The 27,545-nt window shown below is 57.7% G+C and overlaps 1 protein-coding gene across 1 annotated transcript in view; it reads right to left on the bottom strand.

Annotated features, from left to right (window-relative positions):
• SLC6A3 (solute carrier family 6 member 3) overlaps positions 1-20,229 on the bottom strand; it is a 36,249-nt gene extending 16,020 nt beyond the window's left edge. The window contains exons 1-6 of the mRNA XM_082724565.1: positions 20,100-20,229; positions 17,874-18,193; positions 16,589-16,720; positions 11,024-11,249; positions 3,966-4,104; positions 3,031-3,165 (exon numbers count right to left, since the gene is read on the bottom strand). Of these exons, the coding sequence (XP_082580691.1) occupies positions 3,031-3,165; positions 3,966-4,104; positions 11,024-11,249; positions 16,589-16,720; positions 17,874-18,159 (918 nt within the window). The 5' untranslated portion in view covers positions 18,160-18,193; positions 20,100-20,229. The remainder of the gene's footprint in view (positions 1-3,030; positions 3,166-3,965; positions 4,105-11,023; positions 11,250-16,588; positions 16,721-17,873; positions 18,194-20,099) is intronic.
• Between the last annotated feature and the right edge of the window lie 7,316 nt (positions 20,230-27,545).

Raw genomic sequence — 27,545 nt, 5'->3', positions numbered from 1 at the left:
GGCGGTGCCACCTGCCCGCAGACCAGGGCCAGCGAGCCTCTGTCCTTCAGGCAGCGTGCCCGGCGTCTCGGGATCACCGAGGGACACTCAGGGACAGTGTGTTCCAGGCAGCGGGCTAGGACTCGGCGTGCAGCCTCGGGTCGCTGAGGGGCGAGTGGGCCAAGGGGCCTCCGCTCTGCCGTGCCGCTTGCGCTGGCCTCTCTGGGCCCACCTGGAACCGCCTTCCTCCGCCCCGGACGCGCCCCCTCCTGCTGGAACGGGAGCTCTCCAGGATGGGGCTCCGTCCCACGCTGTGCGACTGCCCCAAGGGCTGCAGAACCGGGGTCGGATGCCATCTAAGGAGGCTGACCCCTGGGGGAACCCTTGTCCATACAGGGGTCCAGAAATGGATCCGCAGGACGCAGGGCAGCCTCTGTGTCAGAGCAGAGCAAGGTCCAGAGTGCCAGGAATGTGGGAAGAGACGCAGCAGATGTCCCTTCTGTCCTGTCTGCTCTGGAAGGGCCCCTGTGTGGCACCTCTGCTCCTGACCTGTCCTAGACCAGTGGGGGTGAAGGCCAGGCGTCCTGCCTGCGGCAGGCTCCGTCAGGTCACTCCAGACTGAACCCCAGGGGATGGGTGAGGGTCAGGCCTGGGATAGGGCTGGGGAGCCCTTGATTTGATCAGGGCCAGCTCCTGCAGCTGTGTCCCTGGGGGCATCTGGGGTGCCTTCCTCCAACAGTTAAGCCCCAGAGAAGGATGCTTAGGGCCACTTGATCTCTGAATGGGGCCACCAAGAGTCTGGAGGGTGGAAGTATGGGCAGCACCTGGGCCAGGAGGAACCCCGGGGGGACACCCCAGGATGACCACCAAGCCAGTGAGGCCCCACGCCTGCCCTATCCAAAGGTCAGCCAGGACCCTGCAGCAGGACAAGGAATGGCTCCACCCTCTGGACGGGGGGTCACATGGGCCTGTCCCCTTGGGACCTCAGGCTCACTGGAGCCCAGGGGTTGTAGGCTTGCTCTGTCCTGGTCTATGCCCCTTCCTAGCCCCGAGCTGACAGGTGGTTGGAGAGGACGAGACACACTGGTTTGTCGAAGATATCCGTCATCGGCCGCCCATCGGCCATGGGTTCATCCATCACCTACCTATGCACATAGTCATCCAACTGTCTGTCATCTGTCCACCCGTCTATCATGTACGCATCTGTCTGTCCATCCGTCATCTGTCTGTCCACCCGTCTATCATGTACGCATCTGTCTGTCCACCCGTCATCTGTCTGTCCACCCGTCTATCATCTACGCATCTGTCTGTCCATCCGTCATCACCCACACATCCATCCATCATCTGTGTATGCATCATCTGTCCATCCGTCCGTCCATCATCTGTCCACACCCATCCATCTGTCCATCCGTCCATCATCCGTCTGTCCATCATCTATGTATTCACCCATCTATCGTCTATCTGTCCATCTGTCTGTCCATCCATCCATTATCCATCTCTGTGCACCTATTGTCTTCCACCTTCTACCTACCCTCTATCGTCTGTCTAATGTCCAACAACCTCTCGTCTGTCATTTACTCTTCTCTGCTTCACACGTGAGCATCTTTGCGCACACACGGGCACCGATCTAGCTTCCTCCTGTGCGCTGCCTGGTTTTCCTGCCCAAGCACTAGCTTCCTTATGTTGCCCTCCTGTTATTTTCTTTGATTTCCTCACCACGGCCTCTGGCCACTGACCCCACAGCCACTCCCCCTGCAGGCATATCTGCGGCAGCCCTTGGCTTCCTGGCGCATGGCCACTGTCTTCCCTTGCCCATGCAGAGCATGTATCTGCTGTTCTCTTGGCCTCACTGCCTGTCCTTGCAGGGACTTCCCAGTGGCTTACCCAGTGCCATTTCCCTGTCTTTGTCCATGGGTGCCTACTTCTGCTGCTCCCCGACTCCTGGGGACTTCCTGGGGGCTACAAGCCACACCTGCCTCCCCTTCTATCTGTTCCTACTCGTTTCCACTTCAGGGCGGTGCCTTCCTGCGTCCTGGCGGGTGCCACACCCGACTCCCCCACACCTAATGGCACCGGGTAATGATCCTGCAAACATCCCCCTGTCCCCAGCTTTGTGCCCCCCACACCCCAGCTACCCTTCCCCATTATGTCCCATGGCCCTGCCACAGTGAGTCCCCTGGGTAGCCCACCATCTGCCAAAATCGAGGGCGCCTGCGTTTTCCGTGACCTCCTGAGAATGCTACTTTTTCCATCACCCCTGCTGCTTCCGGCCACCGGTCACTCACATTTCTGGGCTGTTTCCCTAAAATGCTGCTGCCCCTTCTCTCCCCCTCTCTTGGAAGACCTCTGTCTGTCCCATGGCCTGGCCAAGCCCCCTCTCTTCCATAGGCTGTCTCTGAGAATTGTGGTACAGAGTGATTGTTCTTTGTCGAAGCAGCGTGTGGCCCACCTGCAGACGGAGTGTTTGCTGTGAGTTAACTCCCTCCCTCGCGCCATGGGTGAGTATCTCACCAGCGAGCTTTGGCTTCCTGGGGAGGGAGCCCTGGTTCACGCAACCACGATGAACCAGACCTGCGCTTAGACCTGCGCTCCGGGTGAGCGGCCACACTTCCTGGCACAGGCCGGGCAGCCCAACGGCGCACATCAGAGGAAGCTGAGAGGGTTCCTCCGGGAAGAGGGATGGGTGGAGGGAAAGACGCCCACTGGACGCAGCCTTCCAGTTTGCTCTCACGGGGACAGAGCAGGGCTCTCCTTCCAGTCTGCTCTCACGGGGACAGAGCAGGGCTCTCCTCCCTTAACTTTCTCATTTGGTCCACTCAGCGCCCGGCTATGCCCATGTCACCCGACGGTGAGCCCTGCTCGGTGGGGTCCCGCATGCAGCCGGTCTGGCCGGGCCACCTACATGTGCCACATCTACAGGCTGAGTCAGAAATTCCGGCCCAGCTCCTGCCTCCGGGATCCCCTGAGCCTGCCCCAGAACACAGCAGTCCCACGGCGTGGAGCCTGCCCGTGCGTGTGGCCCGGCGGGCTGCGGGCGGAGGGCATACTCACAGAAGACTCGCAGAGCCGACGGAAGTCTACGCTCAGGTACGCTCTGATGCCATCGATGGCCCCAGGGAGAGTGATTCCTCGCAGAAGCAGGGCGAAGAGGACCACGTACGGCATGGTGGCCGTGACCCACACAACCTGGGAGAGCACAGCGTCATCAGGCGGCACCAGCCACCTGCCGGCAGGGCGGCTTCACGGTCACCCTGGTGGGTGGCCTTTTGCCGGGAAGCCCATCATCCCAAACATTTGCAGGGTGCTGGCTCAGCAAAGTCCCTGCAGAGGGTGTTGCTGCTCTCCATCCCGAAACTTTCCCAGGGACTGAAATGGGACAGATAATCTGGCAAAGAAGGGACATTCTTCTGCATTTGGTCTGCAGCAGTGGGCGGGGAGGGGGGTGCTGAGCTCCTGAGGAGTGAGACGCACTGAATTTCACGGGTTGTGCAAATACACACCCATGTGGTGTGTAAACGGTGGGCCCTGGGCTGGGGCAGGGAGTAGCCTGTCCTTACCGAGGCTCTGGGTGCTGGCCCTTCACTACCCGTATAGAGCAAGCAAGGGGCACATTTTGGTCAGAATTGCTTTGGGTGCCCAGATAAAAACCAAAATATTTTCATCAGTAAAAAACAATTTATGCTGTGCTTGTGGTCGTGCTGGAAACACCCTGCTGTGAGTGCCTTCCCTTGACACCATCATTAACCACGGCCAGTGGTCGCTCCTCAGCCTACCACGGCCCAACTCTCCACTCCCCAACCTATGACGGCGCCTGGTCCACTGCCCAACCTACCACGGTCCCCGGTCCACTCCCCAAGCTACCACGGCGCCCGGCCCACTCCGCAGCTGGCACGGTCCACTGCCCAACCTACCACGGCGCCCGGTCCACTCCCCAAGCTACCACGGCGCCTGGTCCACTCTGCAGCTGGCACGGTCCACAGCCTCACCTTCCCAGAAGTCTTCACTCCCTTCCACAAGCTGAAGTAGAGCAGGATGATGACCAGCACCAGGCAGGACGTGAGCTGCCACCGGGGGGGGCCCAGGTCATCGATGCCACGGCTCTCGTGGAGGTGCAGCACGCCGCGCCTGCGGAGGAGAGGGTGGGGGAGGCGGGTCTGTCAGGAGTGCTCCCCCCGCACCCGCCCAGAACTGGAACCCGAGAGCTGAGTTTGCCCAGGGCCCTTCCCTCCCCCCCACCGCGGCCAAAACACAAAGAAGTGTGTCCCAGCCTGATGGGACTGGAGACCCCCGCTCCGGAGGGTCAGGCCCACCAGCCCCAGCTGAGAGGCGGGGTCTGTGCGCTCGAGGGAGCCCTCCCCTCTCACCCTTAGCACCCCTGAACTCTGGAGCTGGGAGAGGAAGGGGTGCTTCCCGTCCGAAGGAAAGGAGCTTCAGGGACCGGATGCAAGGTGCCCAGGGATGCGGGCACCGTGGGGAGGGCCAGGGTCCTATGTGCAGGGCCGAGGCTGAGCAGACTCAGAGCAATAACGCAGGATGTGCCGATGCCTCTGAGGCGAAGAGCTGACGGCGCCGGCCCCCGGCCCCCGCTGCCTCGAGGCGGGTCCGCGGGTAACAGACCCAGGAGGAGTCTGCTCTGGGCTCGCTCAAGACCGGCCTCCCGGAGGGACCCATCACGAAGACAGAACAGGAGGCCATGGAGACGGAGCAGGGCGGCGGGCTGGTGGGGCACGGCCTGTGCACCCGTATCCCCGAGATCCCTGCGACCGCCTGGGGGGGCCTGGGCGCCTCCCCCCACGGCGTCCCCTCGGACCCCCGACCGCCTGCGGGACAGGTGGCGGCACCATCGCCTGCTGCCTCACCTCCACAGTTGGGTTCTGAGTCGAAGCGGACGCCGGCTTGTGCTGCTGCTCCCGGAGGTGGACGGCCCCGTTATGATAGGAGCCGTCACGGCCCAGATTTGTGAGGTAAAGAAAATAATCCTGACACCAGGTCAGAGAGCTCCAGATCCCAGAGCTCCCCGCTGGCCCTAGGCATCACGGGACCATGTTGGAGGGATTCGGGTTTTCAGACTCCAGAATCAGGCCTGTGGCAGGGGAGGCGGTGATGGGCGTGAACAGAGCCCACGGCTGTCCGAACTGTCACATCAACCTCCCTCCTTTCTAGAGTGTGGGTCACCCCCGAGGCGACGAGAGCCCCCGCCCCCACGAGACACACGCGTGAGGTGTGAGGTCAGGGACCTGGAGCCCCCAGGGCAGGAGGAGGAGGAGGCTCCTGCTGCGACAACACTCAGGCGGCTGTGCCTTGACTGTCCTGTCCAGGGCTTCACCGCCCCGGTCCTGTCCTCCCTGGGCCTGATCCCCATGGCCTGTCCTGCCCAGATCTGTCCTCCTCGGCGCTTTGTCCGCCCCGGGCCTGTCCCCCCTGGGCCGTGCTCCGGCAGCAGACTTCCCAAAGCCTCTGAGCCCCGTCTCTGTGGGGGGGTCCTCCCCTTCCATGTCCTGGTTCCCCAGCCAGACCTCGTCCCCAGCCTCCTGTCACTGACAGAAATCTCCTTAGGACGACCGTGCTGGGTGAGGCCACATGCCCAAAGGCCCCGCCACACCTTGGCCTCCTCACAAGGCCTCACACACGCGTGTGGGTCACACACCTCAGCCTGGCGGCAGGTGGCCACTTACTCATTTGTCCAGGAAAGGAGCCCAGCGGCCCGTGTAGCCTCCTAGCCGGGGGCTTTGCTCGGGCTCCACAACCCCAAACACACTGCGTTCACTTGTAAACATTTCAGATCGACTCTGGGATCAGCGTGTCTGCACAGGTTCAATTCCCTCCCGAAGACGAAAACTCATCTGGCTCTGAACTTACTTGAACCTCCTCAGACAGTTTAGGGGACAGGATGCTGCAGAGGGCCACTGGCGGGGCACAGGAGCCAGCATGTACCGACCCTGCCTGGGGACCGCCCCCAGGGACTACAGACAGCCACCGGCACAGAGCGGGAACGACCCAAATTAACTCAGAATGGGCAGAGGACTTAAACTTAAAAACTTATAATTGCAGGTTCTTGGAAGAAACAATAGGGGTAAACCTTTGTGACCTTGGGTTTCTCAATGGATTTTCTGATATGACAAAACAAGTAAATTGACTTCATCAAAATAAAAAAAACTTTTGTGCATCAAAGACACTATCAGCAGAGTAAAGAGGAAACTCACAGAATGAGAGAAAACATTTGCACATCATATATCAGACACCAGACGAATATCCAGGATAGACAGTTAAGCCTCTCGAACAGAAAACCCCTCCAGAAAGCTCAGCTTGAAGACAGACAAAGCGGGTGCATCTGACCGGGGAGCTTCTGCACGGGGAGGGGAGCCCCCACCCAGAGGAAGTCGGCCTGTCGATGGAAGGAAACACTGGCAAGTCAGTGTCAGTATATACGAGGTCGGTATATACGAGGTCGGTATATACGAGGTCGGTATATACGAGGTCGGTATATACGAGGTCGGTATATACGAGGTCGGTATATATGAGGTCGGTATATACGAGGTCAGTATATACAACGTCAGTATATACGAGGTCAGTATATACGAGGTCAGTATATATGAGAAACACATACAACTCCATAGCAGAAAACAAACAATCTGATTAAAAAAAGGGGGGGGGTGCAGATCTGAGCAGACAGTTCTCCAGAGAAGACGTCCAGCTGGCCAACAGACACAGGGCGAGAGGCTCAGTGCCCCTCACCGCCCGGGAAACGCAGCTCAAACCGCAGTGAGTTAGCCTCTCACACCTGTCAGGACAGTTTTTATAAGAAAGTCAAGAAACGACACGTGTTAGCAACAAGGTGGAGACAAGAGGCCTCCATGCACAGTAGCTGGGAATGCACACTGGTGCAGCCACCCTGGAAAACAGTATGGAATTTCCTCTAAAAATTAAAAATAGAACTGCCCCATGACCCAGCAATCCCACTTCTAGGTATTTATCTGAAGAAAATGAAAACACTAATTTGGACACACATTTGCACCCCATGCTCACTGCGGCACCGTTTACCACACCAAGATGCCGAAACAGCCTGTGTCCAGGAACGGATGAACAAAATGTCCGTCCGTCCGTGGAATGTTGTTCCGCCTTAAAAGGAAGAAAACAGACCTGCTACAGCGTGGATGGGCCTGGAGGACATCAGGCTCAGTGACATAAGCGGACACAGAGGACAAAGGCTGGACGACTGCTCTTATACGAAGTCCCTAGAGTTATCAAACTCATCAAGTCAGAAAGTAGGACACTGGGTGCCAGGGGCCAGGCTTGGAAGGGGCGGAGAGGGAGTCAGTGCTACACGGGAGCAGAGTTTCCATCTGGGAGCACGGGAAAGTCCTGGAGACGGATGGTGGTGACGGCTGCGCAGCACCGGGAGCGTGCTTAGTGCTGCTGAACACACGTAAAAACGGTCCAAATGATACGTTTCATGTTGTGTATAATTTATCACAATTTAAAGAAATTCCCCCAAATGAAAGCAAAATATGTTTCAGGAAAACTAAAGCAGAGAAAATTCGTTGCCAGCAAGCCTACGCTGTAAGGCGTGTTAAAGGAAATTCTTCCGATGGAAGGAAATGAAGCCAAAATGGAAATCTGGGTCCACGAAAGGATGGGAGATCACCAGAAATAGCAGCCACGCAGGTAAATACACAAGTTACTCTTGTATTTCAAATTTATTTAAAATGTACCTATTTAAAGCAAGAAGAGGAGCAACACAGCCCGGAGTTTATAACATCCTGGAGGAAGAAAACCCAGCCAGGGACGGGCTGGGAAAACGGAGTGTGTTGCAAGGCTCCTAAATTCCATGAGCAGTGGGATGATGCCCTCTGACAGTGGACGATGAGAAATTAAAGATGTGTGTTGTAAACCCTATAAATAACCACAAAAGTTACAATAAAGCTTATTAGCTAATAGCATAGTTAAAACGGGGGCCTAAAAATTACTTAATTCAAAAGGGGGGATACATAGAGGGACAAGAAACAAAGAGATGGGACAAATAGAAAAAAAATAAGGATGAAAGACTTAAACCCAACCATCGGGTTAATTATTGACTGGGAACCCCAAGAACTAGCCAGACATTGTTCTGCTGAATGACGAAGCAGGGGACAGCTCCACACGTTCTACAGGAAATGCACTCACGAGACAAGCCTCATGGGTTAAAAGCATGAGGACGGGAAAGGTACCAATGCAAACACGATCCATTGGGAGACAAGGGTGATCACTCTGCTGCCAGGCAGAGCAGTTTCAGGGTGAGGAATGTGACCAGGAGCAACATTGGGAACTGCAAAGGAGTCCGTTCAAAGACGTGAAATCTGTAAACACACACACACTCTGTAACACCACCCCAACATGCATGAATGAAGTCGACACTGATAGAGTCGGGAAGACAGAGAGGCAGATGCACAATCACAGTTGAGAGTCAATACTCCTTCTCCACAGCGGGGGGGGGGCAGTGGACAGTAAGGTGCGCCCACCATCCTGCACACGGGGCAGCTGCTTCCCCGTGACAGCAGAACACCTGTTCTTTGTAAGTGCACCTGCCGTACTCCCCAGGATTAAACACAGGCCGGGCACCAAAGGTCTCAGGATGTTTTTTGGGATAATGAAGCTTTACAAGTAGAGTATGTCACTCAGTCTGAATTAAATCAGAAATCAATAATAGAAGCATATCTAGAAAACCTCCAAAGATTTCAAAATTAAGTGGGAAGCTCCCCAAGTCTCCCATGAGTCAAAGAGGGAATCACAAGGCAGATCAGAGAGTACCTTGAACTGAATGGAAGTGGAAACAGCACATGGAGCTTTGTGGAGGCAGCTAAAGCTGTCTCTTGGAGGCAAACGTGTAGCTTTCTAGTTTACCTTAGAAAGTAGGCAAAGGTGTGCTAAATGTCTATAGAACTGGGGGACATTTGAATTGGTTGGAGTTACATGGCCTGTTTTGGGATTTCCAAGCCCACAGGCCCTGTCCTGACTCAGTTTCACATCCGTCCAGCAAGTTCCCTGCACCATCTCTCAGCCCTGGAGCGACAGCCATGAGCCTCTGGTTTCGGCTCTGAGCCTGCCGTGTCTCCTTGCGCATGCCCACTAGGGACTGAAGTTGGGGGTGTGGGCAGGAACTGGGGCTGAGGACAGCACTTCTGCGGCAAACACCAAAGGCCCCACTTTCTCAGGTAAGACGTAACGAAAGTAGCAGTGACATTGTGCTTCTCCGTGGAACCCTTTCCAGACCTCCAAACAAAGACAGGTGGTCCCAGTGGTGTCACATGGTGCCTTTCAACCTCTCTGTGAGATTTTCATCTCAGAACTGTGAGACGTCCTCGCTGGAAACCTGAGTCCTCATTTTGTTGGTGTAATGACGGACGGAACCCAAGCCAGCCCTGAGCACCTCTGAGTTCCCCTTGGTGCGGGGGCCCTGAGCACGGACCCCCAGGCGCTTATCTGCCACTGTGTCTGCCTCTCCACTTTCTGGGACGGAGGGTCCCCGCAGACCCCTTCCCTCTGATCACAGCCAGGCTGAGTGCAGCCCAGGCACGGTCCGGCAAGGAGGCGCCTTACACCTGGTCAACAGCAGAGCAGTGTTCTTCACCAAGAAGAGCAAACGGCTTTCTCTTCCTCCATTGTCACCTGCTCTGCACAGCAATTCCCATCCACACCCTTGAGAGCTTCCCTGAGTCTCGGTTTCTCGCAGCTGCTGTCTTTCGGGCAAATCGAGAGGGACAGATGGCAGGCGGGCTCTGCTGGCCTCTGAAACCAGCCTGTCCCTCCCGAGCGCTCCGTCTGGCTCGCGGCCCCTCCCTTTCCCTTCCCCGTCCCTCGCACACGTGCGCTCTCCTCCAGTCCCAGACCAACAACCACATCTTCCTAAACACCCCAGCACGTCCGGTGGCATGTGACCATCACCCTGCCCTGGCCACACTCTTTCCGACCACGACTCAAGGAAACCACCCGTGCTCCCGGCTGCAGCTCCAGACCCGGCAAACCTGCCTCCCACGTTCCTGCCCCTTGATGCCACTTCCCACCATGGAGATACGGTGCCCACACAGGGCACAGAAACAAAGCATTCGGATTCTCAGAGTCTGAAACATAGTGTCATTCCAGGTGCTGAGTGTCTACCGGTCCCGTGAACACCCACCACCCAACACCGAACCCCCTGCCGGCAGCGTATTGCCGGAAGCTGTGACAGCTGGGTTCGGCATCATTTCAGGAGGGCTCCTGGGCAAGTGTCCGGATTCTGAGGGGAAGCTACGCACCCACAGGGGCATCAACAGCCTTCTAGCCTCAGCCACCCAGATGGGGACAAGGGGAGGGGGCCAGGAGCCAGTTCCGAGAGGACCCAGAGAAGAATGGACTTGGGGAGAGCCACGCACCCGCAGGTCATGGAGGCCACGTGGTGTGGAGCCTGGGGGACGGGAGGGCCCCGGGAAGGCCCCTGGATGTGGGGGCCGAGGAGGGACTCGGGCAAGAACTGATGCTGGTTTGTAAAGAAAGAGGAACTTGTCAGGAAAAGCAACAGGGGGGGCCCCTGTAGGGCCGGTCTGTTTGGCAAGGCTGGAGGGTGTTTTCTGTGCGCAGGGCCCGGTAGGAGGACGGTGGGCGGAGCCGGGCGCACGCGGGGGGCGGCCCTGTGGACTCCGGGCGGGCTCACCTTCCTGCCCCAGGCAGCCTAACAGCGGCTGGGGCTGTTCCACGTGTTTTTCCAGTGGACCCACGCAGGTCCATGGAGAAGGACGGTCCCGGTGGGACTGAGCTGCCGTGGCCTGTTCTGCTTCCCCCGGCACTGAGGCGTTCCCCTCCAAGGGCGCCTCCGGGCCGCTGGAAGCAGGATTTGGGAACGCGCCTCCAAGAGCCCAGAGGACCACAGTGCGGGCGCGGGACAGGGGGACGGGGGGGGTGGGGGGACAGGGGGACAGGGGTCCTCACCGCACCCTCGTGGGGCAGCAGGGGGAGCGCGGCGCCGCCCCGTGTCCCTCCCTTCCTGGGGCCGCCGACACGGTGAGTACCGCGGCCCCGGTCCCCCACTCACTCGAAATACTCGGTGGCAGGCGTGGTCCTGAAGGTGTCGTTGGGGCCGGAGCTGGAGTTGCCGGCGTGGGCGTCCGAGCAGTTGGGGCTGTTCCACGTGTTGTTACAGTGGACCCACGGCAGGTCCACGGAGAAGGACGAGAAGAAGTAGTGCAGCGCCCAGGCGATGATGACGTTGTAGAAGAAGCCAACGTACAGCGAGATGAGGATGACGGTGAAGCCCACGCCTGGGGCGGGAGAGCAGAGCCGTCAGCCGCGTGCCCGCCCGCCCTCCTTCAGCCCTGCTGGCTGTGCTCCCGCACCAGAAACTGAGCCATGTCTCTGCACACCCAGAGACAGCTCGCAAGAGCAAGGGTGCCAGGCTTCATGCTGTGATCCCAGACAAGGCGCTGCACCCCAACCTCCAAACCTACCGCGGCCATCTGTGTGCACACAGATCATCTAGGATCACCCTGGTAGAAGCAGGTCACCCACAGACATACAGGGTGACTATTGGCCACATGTGGCCGTCTACCACCACTCACAGCCACTCGGCATCAACCAAGGCCATCCAGGGCCACCAGGCCATGCAAAACCATCAGAATCATCTATGGCCACCAAGAGTCAGCAAAGATCACCCCAAACCATTCAGGGTCACTCAGGGACATCCAGAGCCACCAAGGAAGACCCAGATCTCCCAGAGCCATCCGGGGCCACCAACGGTCCTTAGAAATGCAGGTCCTCAATGGCCACTGATAGCTACCCAGAACCATTCAGAGACATTTATGAACACTCATGGCTGCTCATACCCCCTCAAGACTACCCAGGGTAAACAGTCACCAGGGTTCATTTCACAGCTACCCAGAGCCACCTGGAGTCACACAAAACCATCCCTGACCACTAGGGGCCACCCAGAGGCATGCATGACTGACCAGGGTCACACAGGGCCAAGCATGACTGACCAGGGTCAGCCAGGGCCATGCATGAACGTCCAGGGTCAGCCAGAGCCATATGTGACTGTCCAGGGTCAGCTGGGACCATCCCTGACCATTCAGTCTCCTAAAGCAAGCCAGGGCCTTGCATGGCGACCTTTCTAGGATCACAAAACCTGGGATTTGGGATCAGTCATTGAGGGGCTCCTGGCTCCCGGGGAACTAGAGCAGAGTGGCAAGCACTCTTCGGGGCTGTGCCATGCTGCCTGGTGGCAGGTGGCTCTGGCCCCCTCCCACTGGCCAGGAGCCCTCTTGCTCAGTGCTTGGTAAGCTCCACTCCGTTGCCCGCTCCGGGGCCCCACCAGGCTCCACACGCAGCTCTTTGCATTTCAGCTTCCTTCACGGCTTTGCAGACACGACTCGATTGGCCTGGAGCTTTGATTTGCTCTTTCAAAGCCTGGTTAGGTGCTCTGCCCGGTCTTGCTCGCTCCTGGCTGAGGCCGTGGCTAGGGGAGGACCACGCCTTCAAGGCGATGTTTATAGGAAGTGGCTCAGGTGTCTTTCCTGGATGTCCGCCCGGGGAGAAGCGATCCTCGCGCTCGGGACATCACTACAGATCTCTCCCTGCTCTGGAATCAAGAAGAGAAGCCTGACATTTACTCTGCGCATCCATCAGACAGATCCTGCGTCAGGAACGCGCTAGAAATGAGAGAGTTCTGGTACGTAAACCCTCTTGGAAAACATGTGTCGTAAGCGGCGATGATTCAAACAGCAGTTTTCTTTGCAAGGGCCCCTCCGGAGTCGCAGTGGTCAGCTCTGAATAACGGGACGCCGTTCTGCTCCCTGAGTTCCTGAGGACAGAGGCTCGGTTGTGATTCACAGCAAACCCACCCAAGCAGCCGTGTTCCTGGGAGCCGTGCTGTCGGGCAGCCGTGTTGTCAGACAGCTGTGTTCCTGGGAACCGTGTCGTTGGGGAGCCGTGCCCTTGGGGAGCTGCGTCGTCGGGGAACCGTGATCCCGGGAGCCACGTTGTCGGGAAGAGCATCACGGAAGGTCTTCTTGGGCAGTGCCCGACTGTGCCTGCCTGACTTGAAATTGTTTTAAGGTTTAAACTTTGTGTGCAAGACCTCAGCTTGAACACGGGAAACTCAAAGCAGCCTGTGAACCAACAGCAAAGCCGATCGGAGTCCACTGTGTGACCCAAGAGCTAAGCCCTGCGCTGAGTGCACGGCCCTCCGTCTGCACTGGCCAGGGTTTTTTGACCTTCACTCCAGGGAGACAAGGTCGCCCCCAAGAACACATGGGCTCGCTCCCTGGCTGCCTGGCACCAGAGGCTCCTGCACACTAGCTGCTGCCCCCAGGGGCCCGTGCCTCAGGGGGAAGGGCATGGCTGCCCAGGACAGTGGCCATGAGTGGGGTGGACAGAGCCTCACGAGCTCCCCTGACGTGTCGTTCCTCACAGGCTGGCTCGGGACAGTGACCCGCCACCCCAGAGTAGCGGGCTCAGCCCTCCCCTGCGTTCCCATGGGCCTGCTCCTGCCGGAAGCCAGCAGAGCCCGGGCCCGCGCGTGAGCTCCGGGCATAGGTCTCATCACCAGTTCCCAGTCCCTCTTTTCCTTAGTATTTCTTTAGATTAACTGTAGAACCTTTAACCTTTACATTAATCTGGGTGTATTTTGTCTTATTTTAAGCCACTTTAAATTCTTTTTAGAAAGAGGAGCTTGATATTTCACACTAAAATACCGTTGAGTACAAAATATCATCCTTATTTTACATTCATAAAACAGGGTGGCGGGGCGCCTGGGTGGCTCAGCGGGTTAAGCGTCTGCCTTCGGCTCAGGTCATGATCTCAGGGTCCTGGGATCGAGCCCCGCATCGGGCTCTCTGCTCAGTGGGGAGCCTGGTTCCCCTCCACCCTGAGTCTGCCTCTCTGCCTACTTGTGATCTCTCTCTCTCTGTCAAATAAGTAAATAAAATCTTAAACAAACAAACAAACAAACAAACAGGATGGCAGGGTTCCCATGGCACACGTGAGGGTCTGCATGGGGCACAGAAAGGGGGCACCCCGGGGAAGCAGGCCCTCGGGCCTCGCAGGTGTGGCCACCCTGTCCCTCCCCACCACGCGCCAGAGCTGGGTCACACCAGCAGCAGCATGGACACCGGCGTCAGGAGCACATCAGGGACGCCCGCCACGGAAGATGGTCCTCACGGAGCAGCCCGGCCTTCCTGACAAGGGTCACTGCGTGTCACCGTGAGGAAGGCACAGACTCCTCTGTCAGGCTGGGCGTGCTGAGCCTCTGCTGGGTCTGCACGCATGCGCCCGTGCGGGAGGAGAGGGACAGAGACAGGGAGACAGGGAGAGAGAGACAGATAGGGAGAGATAGGGAGAGACAGGGAGAGACAGATGGAGAGACAGAGATAGCGAGAGACAGGGAGAGAGAGAGAGCCCACCCACAGGGGCCGCGCGGGCTGGGGCACAGCCCTCCACGCGGACAGGTTTCCACAACTGGACAAAGCTGTCCGGCCGTGTGGAGCGTGGACGTGGCCCTGTGGCACGGGGTCGGTTTCTGAAGCAGCCAATGCTGGCCGCGGGAGCTCAGGAAAGAGGATTCGCTCCGGGTGGGGGTGCAGGCTCGTCCCGGGGGAGCCTGGCAGCCCACGAAGCGGACGCCACGGCCCGCGGGGAAGGCGCCGAGCCCCCTGCAGGCTCCGGGCGGCCGGGGCGGGGGTCCCCCGCGTGCTGTCCCTCGGGCCCGCGGCCTGTCGCGTCCCTCCGGCGGGGGTTTGCGGAGGACGAGGCTGGCATCGCGCACCTCATTTAAGCTTCGACTTCCGCGAGCGACCCCGTGAGAGGGACTCCCGGCCCCCCGCGCGCAGATGGGGTCGGCCGGTCCCGCTCCGGGGACGCGAGTGGCACAGAGGTGCGGAGGCCGCGCCTGGCTCCAACTCGGGGCCGCAAGCGGAGGGAAAGGCGGCGGGGGCCGGGGTCGGCGAGCGGCTGCTCGGAGGAGGCGCGGGGCCCGGGAGGGGCCTCACGGCCTGTCTCGGCATCTGCTGCGGGGGAGCCCCGGGGCCCCAGCCCGGGCACAACCTCCGTGAGCGACGGCTGTCCTCTCTGACCTCGACATCCACCCCCCGACGGTGCGTCCTGGGAGACGGGGAGGGCTTCCGCCGGCTGCAAAACACACGGACCTTCCCGCTTCGGAAGAACTGCCACGACAGATCTTACAGGAAGTTTCCTCAGGAAGCCGGGGGGTGCGGACCACGCCATGCCCCCGGCCTCCCCCACGAGGCCTCCCTGAGCCACGGGCTCCTGCGACGCGGCGTGGCCTGGTGGGCAGGTGCACCCCAGAGGTGGATGTGGGGCTTGAGCCGGGTCTGGAGCCCTCTGCCCCTGACGAAGGACAGGGTGAGCCCCTCAAGCCCACTAACCCTCGGTGCCCGGATGTCCAGAAGGGGGACAATGTGGTGTGAGTCCTCCCCGGGGCCCCCACAAGGGTGGGGTGAGGTGACCACGGAACGGCCGGCCACGGGGTAGCCCCTTGGCTCAACACGACGTGTGTCTGCTTCCTGGTGCCGCGACTTCGTGGCAGCAGACGGCGGGCTTGGTGAGTACACAGAGAGCTGGCCCGCCACTAGGAAGCCCCAAGAGAGCAGAGGCCTAGTCTATATGGCAGACAGACAGATGACCGCGGATACAGACAGACAGACAGTGGTGGACAGAGGGACGGACGACAGGTGGACACCCGATACACGGACATGCTACGACCGCTGCGGTAACAGACAGCTGATGCCCCGCAGGTGACAGGGGCCGGATGGATCCGGAGAGGACAGACAGACAGAGAGCACCACGGCTTGCACCGTGTCCCTCCAAAGCTCGTCTGCTGAAGCCGAAGCCCGGTACTGTCTGGTGCGACCTCGCTGGGAGGCAGGTCTCCGTACAGCTAGGCAAACTAAGGCGCGGGTGTCGGGACGTGCCCTTGTCCAGGGTGATGGGTGTCCTTAGAGGACAGGGACATCTGGTTCCAGAGACACGCGCAGAGGAAAGGTCTGGAACGGAGCCTGTGCCCAGCCCTCTGAAGGAATCAGTCTTACCAACACACCTGGATTTTGCATCTCTAGTCTCTGGTCAAACAAATGTCCCCTGGTTAGACCACCCAGCCTGCGGCGGTCCTGCGGCAGCCGGACAGGCAGCGACAGATGCGTGGGGGAGCGCAGAGGACAGACTGACAGACGGACGGAGGGCTGGCCTATCTGCCTCATTGACAACGACACCACTGGCGACTGGCACGCGGGCCTCACCGGACAGCGGGGGCTCCCGAGGCCTCCGTCAGGCGGCCTCTTACAGTAGGACCCAAATGGAAACGGGTCTGAGCTCATGCCCTTGTATGGGGAGGAGAGGGACAGAGACAGGGAGACAGGGAGAGACACAGACACAGCGACAGAGGCAGAGAGACGGAGACAGAGAGACAGAGAGAGACACACAGAGAGACAGAGACAGAGATAGAGACAGAGTCAGGGACGTGGACATCCAAGGGCACTGAGACCTAGCGAAGCAGGACCAAGCACACACAGCAGGTGGGGGCTCGCTCTGGGAGCCCTGAGCTGACGCAGCCTGTGCCACAGGAGGGTGTGAGGAGGGTCCGGGCCGTTACCTTTCAGGACGGGGCAGATCTTCCAGACGCCAGCAGCCCCCTCCCTGTTGAACTGCCCCAGGGCCAGCTCCATGTAGAAAAGGGGCATTCCGGCAATGACCATGAAGAGCAGATAGGGGACCAGGAAGGCACCTGTGGGTAGGACAGCTGGCTCAGCCCGGGGGCTGGGGAGGCCACCTGTGATCACCAGTGATCGCCACATCTTGGGCATGACCGTCTGCTTCTCCGGAAGCTCTCTGCACGGTCACCCTCCAAAGGAAGTCCCGGGCTGTGTGGGGCAGCCTGTAACCACCACGCCTGGGCCCCCTCCAACATCAGTGCCCTGACACGTCCCTGCTGAACCCCAACCACCCCCTGTGCCAAGTCATGAGATCAGCCTCGGAGCAGGGCAGGCCCCCCGACAGCTCGGCTCCTGGGGCTGCCCACCCTGCCTGGCCCATACACCTGGGCCTGTGTCCCTCTCGAGCTGTCGGTCCTCTGGGCTCTGAGGTCCACGTCTGACCCTATGGGGGTTGTGCCACCCATCCCCAGTTCCCTGTCTTCAGCGTCCACCGCGGTCCGGGGCTGCAGTGGACAGGGGCGCTGGAGGAGCTGGAGTCCCCGCAGCATGCCACCCCGTCCTCCTGGAGCTGCACTTGCCCCAAGCATGAATCCAGGGCCCCACGGCTCTGCGTCGGGTGAGGGGTCTTTGCTGCACCTCCCTTCCTGGGATGGGGAGGGGGAGGCAGGGAGGCCCCGCTGTTCTGCCCAGGCCTTGTGCTACCCCCTCAGGGCGGGTGTGCTGGAAGGCCCTCCCCGGGGGGCTCCAGACCTTCCTCGCGCAGCCTCGAGGGACTGACAGGCCACAAGAGCCCACGGGGGAGCGAGCACCCGCTGAACTGGCTTCAACTTGTGGGTGACGCGGTCCCTTGTTTTCCTGCTCTGCCTGGAGCCTGGAGCCGGCTGGCGTGGTTCTCAGGCTGGGCGCGTTCGGGGAGCGAGATGAGGGCTCTGCTCCCAAGTCGAGGGCCTCCGTGCACGCTCATAACACGTACTGAAGTTGGCCCAAGACTAAGGGTGTTCGAGGACTTTCTTTCCAGAGCAACAGTCATCTTTGGAAATGGAGGGCAGAGCCCTGGTGCCTCCCACCACCTCCTCCTGGGCTCAGCGTCCCGGCTGGGGAGGGCAGGTCCCGCAGGAGGCTGCAGGGCCCTCTGCTCCTACCGTCTGCGCGTCCCCCTACCCCAAATGCGGGGCCCGCCCGGGCGCAGGCAGGAGCCGCGGCCTCCCAGCGGCCGGGACTCACCGCCGCCGTTTTTGTAGCACAGGTAGGGGAACCGCCAGACGTTGGCCAGGTCCACCGCGAAGCCGATCACGGACAGGAGGAAGTCGATTTTCTTGCTCCAGGTCTCCCGCTCCTGGGTCCCCAGGGGCGTCTGCGTGGGGTTGGCGAGGGTGGAGTTCGTGAGCTGCACCCCATTTTGCTCCTTGACCAGGACGAGTTCCACCGCCTTGGGGCCCATGGCGTTGGGTTCCTTAGCAGGGGCCGCGGCGGAAGACATCGGTGCCGCCGGCTGCTTGTTTTCGCTCATGGGTGGACGGAGCCTCGGGCTCCGCGCTCGGGGCCTGCAGTGGGAAAAGAAGCACACACAGAACCGCGATGGGTTAGGAGCCGAACCACTGCGGCAGAGCTCGGAGGCAGCTCTCTCCATGTCTTTGGGGCAGAATCCATTCCAAGCAGCTAGACTGACAGAGCCAAGGTTGAGGCAGCAGGAGACGGGCTAGATCTCGTGGGGGCTGGGCGGGGATGGGTCCTGGAAACCTCACGACAGATGCCACCTTGCTCCCTCCTTCCCTGGCGGCCCTCTCTGTGCCAATTACAGTGCAAAGCTGTAGACCCTCCGGTTCTGCTTCAAGTAATGCTGCCGAACGTCACCTCCACCCTCCCCACATGGCCAGGGATTAGTTTTGCAATCTTCACCTAGCGCCCAAATGTAAGTCTTTCGGGGCACCCGGGTGCCTCAGTTGGTTCAGTGTCTGCCTTCGGCTCAGGTCATGATCTCAGGGTCCTGGGATCGACACCCACGTTGAGTCCAGCTCCCTGCTCAGTGGGGAGACTGCTTCTGCCCCTCCCCCTGCCACACCCCACCCCACCTGCGGTGCTCTCTTCTGTCTCTGAAATAAATAAATAAAATCTTAAAAAAAAAGTTTTTACAACAGTGCGTATGTATTCTTTACACACAGCAGTAAAAGCAGAGAGCAAATCCTTATAACCCAAATCAGCCGCAATGATGCAAGTTTCAAGACAGCGATTCCAACAGCTTCTTCCAGGAATGCCCACAGGGTGCACTCCTGTGGCCCAGGGATGCCGTGCCTGCCTGGAGGAGGCGGGCACAGCAGAGCACTGGCCCGCTTTACCTGCGGGCAGACGAGTTCCTGTAGGTAGTAACTCTACCAAGGAATTGCTTCCGGGCACCTTCATAAAGCCGCGTGTAACACAGTCCAGGAGAGCAGTTACATGTGGACCGGCCCAGAGAGCTTCAAATAGCACTTCCGGTATTCGGACCCATCAGCACTGCCTCAGCTGCCGCATGTGCACAAGCGCACACACAGACACACACAGACACACACAGACACACACTGACCCCCCCCCCCGCCCCCAGCCCGGCTGAAGGAAAGGAGTCAGGGACGGCCGCTCTACTGGGGTCATTTTCTTCTGCATCCGAATTTGAACGACTCACCATAGAAGTGATTTTACCCACTGCTTCCCTGCGGCCCCTTCGCCTCCAGCGTGGGCTGGAGCTGCGGGCATGGGGAGACTTTCACTCGGGCGGGATCCCCGTCATCCCCTGCCACGGAGGGGACACTGGGATTGGCAGTGAGCCAACCCAACTCCTGAAACCACGGCCGCTGGGGCCATGTTTGGGTACAGAAAGCAAAAGGTCTCAGAAAGCTTCCTTCTGCGCCCCGAAGGACAAACGGAGGGCTGATGAACTAGCCGGCGCTGCTCCTTCCCCGCGACCAGCCCGGGCGCACACGCAGCGTCTCCCAGACCGAATCACAAACACCCGCAGGTTGAAATTCACCCCCACGGGTCCGCCGCACCGCGCGGCATGGCTCAGCAGGGAGGAATCCGCCACAAAGGCCGATGGACCCCCGGAGCTGGCGCCCTGGGGACCCCAGCGACGACCGCCCCTTCCCGCGCCGCCCAGCGCGCAGGGCGGCCACGGGACCAGGGGACCAGGCGCTCGGCCCAGAGGACCGGGCCAGGGCTCACCGGGGCGCGATCAGTCCCTCACCCCTTCCCGTGCACACCCCTCTCGGCCACCGGCCTCCCTAAGACCGTGAGTGGTATTGTCGGGGCGCGCTGCCCCTGTCAGCGACTTTTGGAGACGCGGTGCCCCCGACGGTGCCCGCCCCAGCCTGGCGCCTCTGGGCCTCAGACTTCGGGTCCGCGGAGGGAGCGCAGCGCCCCGAGGATGCGCGGGCGCGGCTCGCCGTGCTCTCGCTCACCTGCCCGCCCCGGCCTCACCTCTGCGCTGGGGTCCCGCCGCCAGCGGCCGCAAAACCTCCGGCCCGCTCCCTTCCCGCTGCGCTGGGCGGTCGCGGCCTCCCGGCTCTTATGGTGTCTCGCGCCCGCCCCGCCCCTCCCGCCGTCGGGGGCGCCCGCCCGCCCTGGCTCCGCCCCCGCACCGCCCCGGGTGGGCGGAGGACCAGCCCCGGCCGCGCCCCCGGGCCCCGCCCGCGGACCCGACAGCCTGGCGGTGGCCAGCGGCCGGCGGCGGGTGCCAAGTCCCGCAGCATCCCAGGTCCTCCGACGCGTGGGAGCGGGGACACCTCCCGGGCCCAGGAGTCGCAGGACTGAGACGGCGGGTCCGCGGCGGAACCAGCCTCGGCGTCCCTGCTACCCTCGCCCGCACCCCCGGGGCTGCCCGCTCCTTGAGGCGTCTGCCTTGGGGCTCCCGGGAGCGCTCGACGCTGGACCGCGGAGACGCCCCGAGGAGCAGCTGGCGGCGGAGGGGGCAGCGTGGCGCGCGCTGGGAACGACGCTGGGGCGCGCGGTGTGAGCGGGGCCGCCGATTCCCTCCGCTCTCCCCAGCAGTCCAGCTGCACCGACCCTCCCCCTCCGACCGCCCTTCCCTCGTCGCGCGCCCTGGGTCTTCTCCCCGCCGAGTCTCGCCCCGAGCAGGGGCGGCTGGTGACGAACCTCAACTCAAAGCTGGCCCCGCGGGGGCAACCCTGGTTCCTGCTCTACCTCGCGGGCCCCGCACCCCTGTGCAGAGAGGCCCCCGCCCCCAGGCACCTGCTGGTCGCCTGGGTCCTTCTGTGGCCCCGGGCTCAGCCACCATCGCGGTGCCATTACCATGGTTTGCCCCTAGTACTCGAGCTCTGACCGGAGCCACAGGGACGGAATGATGTGCCGAGGAAAAGGATTTCTCTGACAAGCCTGGAAAGCCACCGGCGGTGGATAAACACTCAGGGAGGGAACAGACTGGAATCTTTGCCAAAATGCCTCCTACAAGATTTTACATTCACGGAGTCCACAGGCCACCAACCGAGGCCCAGGAGGTGTGCAGAATGGTGTCAAGGTGAGTGACCGTGCACTGGCTTTACCCTCCGGGAGGCCCAGTCTCTGGGTGTGAACCTTCCTCTGAGTCTCCTTTGGTCTTGCCGCTGTGTGTTTGCTGTGGTGGGGCAAGCGCACAGGTCCCCCCGCTCCGCAGCCTGTCTAGACCACTCACTGTGGCTCAGCACATCACAGAAGCTGTGTCCCTTTGTCAGGGGACCTCGGAGTGCCCTTGCTCCTCAGTGGCCTTTCCCCTACTCACGCCAGCCTCACCATCTTTCTCCCAGCCTCCTGCCAGCCCGGCTGTTGCCTTAGACAGGAACCCTGCCCAGGGAGGCCCCAGGAAGCGCTCCAGGCTGAAATAGAATTGAGCAGAAAGAACCCTTGACTCAGTGTCTCCGTCTGCTTTCACTGCAGTAATAAAAATCCGAAAGAACTGGAGGTTTAGAAACAAAGGAGGTTGTCACAGTTCTGCAGGCGGTAAGTGCATTGACAGTCTGGTGAGGCCTCCTTCCTGGTCGGCGGGGTCTGGTCTATGTCCTCCCCGGGTGCAAGTGGGAGAGACTTGTCTGGGTCTCCGGTCCCATTCCGGAAGGCTTTACCCTCGGGACCTCACCACCTCCCAAAGGCCCCACCTCCGGTACCCCTGCACGGATGGTAGATGGTAGGTGAACTTGGGGGGAGATGCAGTTCAGTCCCTAGAGCTGAGGGAAGTGACAGGGATTTCAGAAGACGATGACGTACACCTTGACTCTCTAACAGCAATGGCCATAGTGCAGGGGCTGTGTCTTCCCACACTGGCTCAGTAATTCAGGTGGTAAGAAAATAGGGTAATCTCATGGCAGCGCTTTAATCCAGGACGCCAAGGAAATAAATGACCACTACAGGAAGATTTTCTTTTAAATAAGGGAGCCCGGGTGAGAACTGATGAGGTCTGGTCTATATAGTAAAAACACTTCCACACATTTATTTTTCTTAGTTCTGGAGGCTGGAAGTTGGAGATCTGGGTGCTGTCGTGGTCTGGGTCTAAGTGAGCCTCTCCGGGCTTGTCTTGGCAGGGTCGGGGCGTGGTTCTGGGCAGCGGGAGACAGCTGCGGGCTGGGGAGGTGGAGAAAGCCGCGCGCTGCTCTCTCTTTTTAAGGCACTGATCCTAACACAGCCCACCCACACGCGTTCCTCTACCCCAAATCCCCTCCCCAAAGCCCACCTTCCAGTACACGCGGGAGGGGGTGAAGGCTTCCACACGGGAACCGTGGAGGGGCACATCCGGTGTATGTGATGCTTGCCGCTTCTTGTGTTTGTGTCATTTCAACTGAGCTGTGGTGTTCTAGGATTTCATTTCCTTTCTTGGGATTTTTTTGGTGTTCCTTGAGTTAATTATTGCCTATTTTTTTGTTGTTTAATTTTCCACATTCCTTTCATTAATTCAACTCCAAACTCTCCAACAATTATATCAACATCCTTCAGATTTGCTAAAACCCGGGAGGCAGTGACTAGAGTCTTCGGCCTCTGCTCCCTTAGGGACACTGGCCCTCCCGTCTCGCCGCCCAGCCTTTGTCCTGGTATTTCCCAAGGCCGTGACTCCGGGAACCCTTGTGAACGCTTTCCTGCGTTGAACCCTTGTTTCTAGGATCCCATGCGCGCTGCGTTTTGGCCTCACCGCCACCTGCTTCTCAGATCTCCTCCGCACCACAAAGGAGAAACTAGGAAGGCTCCCCGCTAGGATCCCTGCCCCATATAGTCCTAGGTTAGAATTTAGCAGTAAGAGACACTCCTACCAGATCAGGTAGTTGGAAGAGAAGAGGAAGCCATTATTGCACGGTTCCCAGAGGCGTGTTGTTGGCTCTGATGGGAGATGTGAAATTCTTGGCAGCCCCCTGGAGAGCTTCTCAGCTCCAACTTCAGCCTCTGATCTCTTAACCCGAATAACTCAACTCAAATCCTGGTCTATGCAGCTATCGGTGCTGTGAATGCCTCCCCCCACCCCCCGCCCCAGTGATTATTGGGAACGACCGTAAGACCAGTTTCCCTTCACATGGCAGGGACAGCAGCCCCGCCCCCATCTGATCTCAGTGCTCTGTCCACTCTCCAGCTCACTGTCATGCCCAGTCCAGACACATTTATTGTCTGCCAACCCGCAGCATACAGCATTGGTCTGTGACACCGGGACGTCATGCCGAATCTACCTGGTGAGCAAGAAATAAACAACACCAAGACACCGTGGTAAGACACATGCGTGCTAGAGATCGGGGAAAACGTTATGTTTGAATGTAAATACACATGTAGATACATATTCCGAAGCTTGCCATCTCGGTGAAGTCTCTGTGGGTCCGTAGAGATTCGGGACTGGTCAGGGTCCACAGTGAAAGATAGCTTGCTGCCTCCTGCTCTTAAGGAAGCATCACCATACCTGTGAGATTCTTTGGGTTTGGGGGCTTCTAACTGGGAATGCTTCTATGACCCATTCACTGGGTTATCCACAGTGTGTTCAGTTTTTCCCCAGAGCAAGAAAGGTTCTGAAACAGTCTGGCTTATTCTAAACTTAAGCATGCATGTAAATCACTTAAATAAGCCTTAACGTGTATGAAACACAGACGTCACCCTGTCTCTGCTGCTGACCCATAGTGAGGAGTCTTAGAGTTTTGGAGAATAGTCTAATATTGTTCCGGAAATACTTATTCTCCTTTTGAATAAGCATGCCCCCGAGCCACAGTAGAAAGTTACGGGACTCCAAGTTACACAGAACCAGAGCAACCCATCATAAACTAACCCACAAACCCCAAAAAGTTTGGTATTGACAGCAACTTGCCATCATGAGATGGAAGCAATCTCTACAAAATCAGGCTCGAGCAGGGGCTGAAGACACACCAGGCTGCATGAACAAGTGTCCACTCTTATTGCACAATCACCACCCCTTAACCCCGACCTCCAGCGTCATGGCTGCCCGAGGAAGCATATGGATCCCGTATGTCGTACCCTCTCTGCTGAGCCCAACAGTGTGTAGCGGGCTGCAGGATCACAGGGGGCACCCAGAAGGGGAAAGCAGGGAGATGTTCTCAGTGGGTCGGGAACCAAGCAGTGTGTCAGGCTATATTTTGCGGAGAGCGAGGGAGCGAGTGAGAGAGAGGGAAAAGTCTCAACTTGCTTACAGGCATTGGCTAATGGTGTGGCTTGTATAGTAACAGACTTCAAAGAAAATTAAGAAATTGGTGACAGAATCTTAATTGGCAGACTGCATAATTATGGAGAAAATCTTAAGGAATCCTCAAAACAACTACTAGAATTAATAAGTGACTTTAGTAAGGTCATGGGATATAACGGAAGTCAGTTATATACCAGCAGCAATTACCTGTAAAATGCAATTTAAAATAATTTCTTTTATGGTACCCCCTAAAAAAAATGCTTAGGCATAAAATATCTACCAGATGTGTGTTGAAAACTAGAATACATTGCTGAGAAACTACAAAGACCTAAGTAAGTGGAGAGGTATACCATGTTCATGGTTGAAAGTCTCACCGCTAAGATGTTATTTCTTCTCAAATTGATATACAGATTCAGCTCAAGCCTAGCCAGAATTCTAACTTGCTTTTTAAAAATTTATTTTTATTTTTTATTTTGAGAGGGAGAGAATGCACGTGAGAGCGTGCATGCATGAGTGGGTGGGGCAGAAGGCGAGGGAGAGAGAGACTCTCAAGCAGGCTCCATGTCCAGCGCAGAGCCTGATGCAGGCTCGATCTCACAACCTTGAGATCATGATCTAAGCTGAAATCAAGAGTCAGACCATAGTCAACTGAGCCACCCACGTGCCCCGATGTGTCCTCTTTTCAAAAAGAGCTTTGTTGAGCTAAAAATTACACACAACAGACACATTTCAAGTTCCAGTTTGGTAAGTCATTTGTGTGGCTGTGGAAGGAGGAGCACATGCAGGATGGTGAATGTATTCGTCCTCCTCCAACCGCCCCTGCCCCTGGCGACCCGTCTTTACCCCACCCCATCCCCAGGCAACCACCCATGTGCTAACGGTAGGTGAGTCTATTTTTCTTAGAATCTTACACACATGGGACTATACAGTAGGTGCTGTTTCTTTGTATCTGTTCTCTGCCACTCAGCGTCTTTGAGGTGACTGCGTCACGGTGTGAATCAGGCATGCGCTCCTTCGATGGCTGAGTGGTGTGTGCCGTACACTTAGAACGCCGTCCATCTGTCCTTCGCCTGTTGAGGGACACTTGGCTATTCCAAATGCAACTACTATGAACATTTGTGGACAACTCTTTGTATGGACACATGCTTTCATTTCTCTTGGGTAAGTACTTAGTTGTGGGATGGCCGAGCCATCCGGTAGATGCTGTGTAACTGTTTTTAAAAAGCTGCCAGGCTGTTCGGCAAAGTACCTATATCATCTTACACTTCCGTGAACAGTGTATGGAAGTTTCAGTTGCTCCACATCCTTGCGGCATCTAGGATGGTCAGTGTTTTTGATTTTAGCCATTCTGATAGCTGCGTAATAGGGTCTCATGTCACTTCTCTAGTGAAGGTGGTGTTTCAGCAATCTCCCCGAGTGTGTCTGCCACCAAAGTTCTTATCCGTGTCTGTTCAGATATTTTGCATTTTGGATTGTTATGTTATTCCGGAGTTCTGAGAGTTCTGGGCGTGCTGTGAGCTCCTTGTTCAGATGGTGCTTTGCACGTACTTTCCTCATCTTGGATTGTGCTTTCATTCTCTTTGTAGCCTTCCGAAGGAACCAGTCATTAGTTTCGATGAACCCTAAGTCACCATTTTCTTTTTTTCTTTTTGTGCTGTATTTGAGAAATCTAACCCAAGATCCCAACATTTTTTTCCAAGTTTTCCTTTAAAATGTTTGAAATTTCAGGCTGTACATTTATGTACCTGACCCACTTTAAATTAACATGGTCTGAGATATGGACCAAAGTTCATCGTTTTACGGGTGGCCATCCAGCTGTGAGACTTACTTTTTCCACGAATTTGCTTTTGCACCTTTGTTGAAAAATCAGTTGGCCTATATGTGTGGGTTTATTTCTGGGCTGTTTCCTTGATCTATTCCTCTGTTTTGATGTCGGTTCCACTTTTGCTATGGATGAATTGTACCCCCCCCCCCAAAATGCCCTAACCCTAGGGTGACTTTGTTGGAGATGGGGTCTCTAGGAGGCAAAGCTAAATGAGCTCGTCAGAGTGGGGCCCTAATCCAGCAGGACTGTGGCCTCACAGGAAGGGCATGACCCCTCTCCCTGCCTGCCCTGGGGTGACGTAGCCAGACAGCCACCCTCTGCAAGCCAGGAAGAAAGCTCTCTGGGGGATGAATCACTCAGCACCTTGGCCTTGCATGTTCCAGCCTCCAGAGCCATGAGAAAATAAATTGCTTTGTTTTGACCCACACAGTTTATGGTGTTTTTGTCACGGCAGCTGAGCCGACTGGTACTCACTATCTTCATGACTATGGTTTTGTAATGCAAGTCACCTAACTTTGTTGTTTTTCAAAGTTGTTTTGACTATTCTAGGTTTATCTGAATTTTAGAACCAACTTTCCAATTTCCATAAAAAGCCTGTTGGGACTGCTATGGTGGAGGCTGTCATTGATTTGTGACCTTTATTCTTTTCAAATTTAGGCATTCAGTGCTATAAATTCCCTTCTAAGGTCTACATTAGTTCAATTTCCTAAGGTTTGGTATGTTTTTGTTTATAGTCAGTTCAAAATATTTCCTAATTTCCCTTTTGATTTCTTTTTTGAACTATTATGTATGTATAATATCAATTAGTTTCCAGATATTTGAGGATTTTCTTTATATTTTCCTCTTTTCTGAGTATATGTCTTGTATTGGTACCTCGCTGACTTGCTTGCTTCATCGGAGAACACACTCTCGGTGGCCCGTGGGAACGTGGAGGCAAGTTGTTTATTGTGGCTCCTTTTGTATCCCAGAATATGGTGGATCTTGGTAGGTGTCTCACACGCATTTGAAAAGAATGGGTACTCTGCTGTCACTGGGTGCTACATCAGCATCAAACAGGTCAAGTTAGTTGTGCTGTTTACAGGTTGTCTGTGCCCTTACACACTTTTGGTGCATACCTTTGGTGTAACCGTGTGCAGTTATGGTTGGGAGACAGGTGCTGAGCTCTCCAGGTGTGATTGTGTGGACTGGCCCACGTGCCCTGTGGCAGCGTGTGTCTCTGCCACATTGATTGTGAAGCTCTGTGATGGGGCGCTCACACGGAGGGCCGTACTGTCTTCCTGGGGTGCCGGCTCCTGATAACGTCTACTCGGAAACGGACGCTGCTGTTAGAACCGCCGCTGTGCTCCTCCTCCCTCAAGTCCAGTGGGCATTCATCCTTTCCCCGTGGCCCCTTAGTTCAAGGGTGTTTCTTGTGGGCATTGTATTAGGTCTCGCTTTTATACCT

This window comes from Mustela nivalis, assembly GCF_964662115.1.
Source record: "Mustela nivalis genome assembly, chromosome: 3".
Taxonomy (NCBI): domain Eukaryota; kingdom Metazoa; phylum Chordata; class Mammalia; order Carnivora; family Mustelidae; genus Mustela; species Mustela nivalis.
This window is presented reverse-complemented; position numbering and strand designations above follow the sequence as displayed.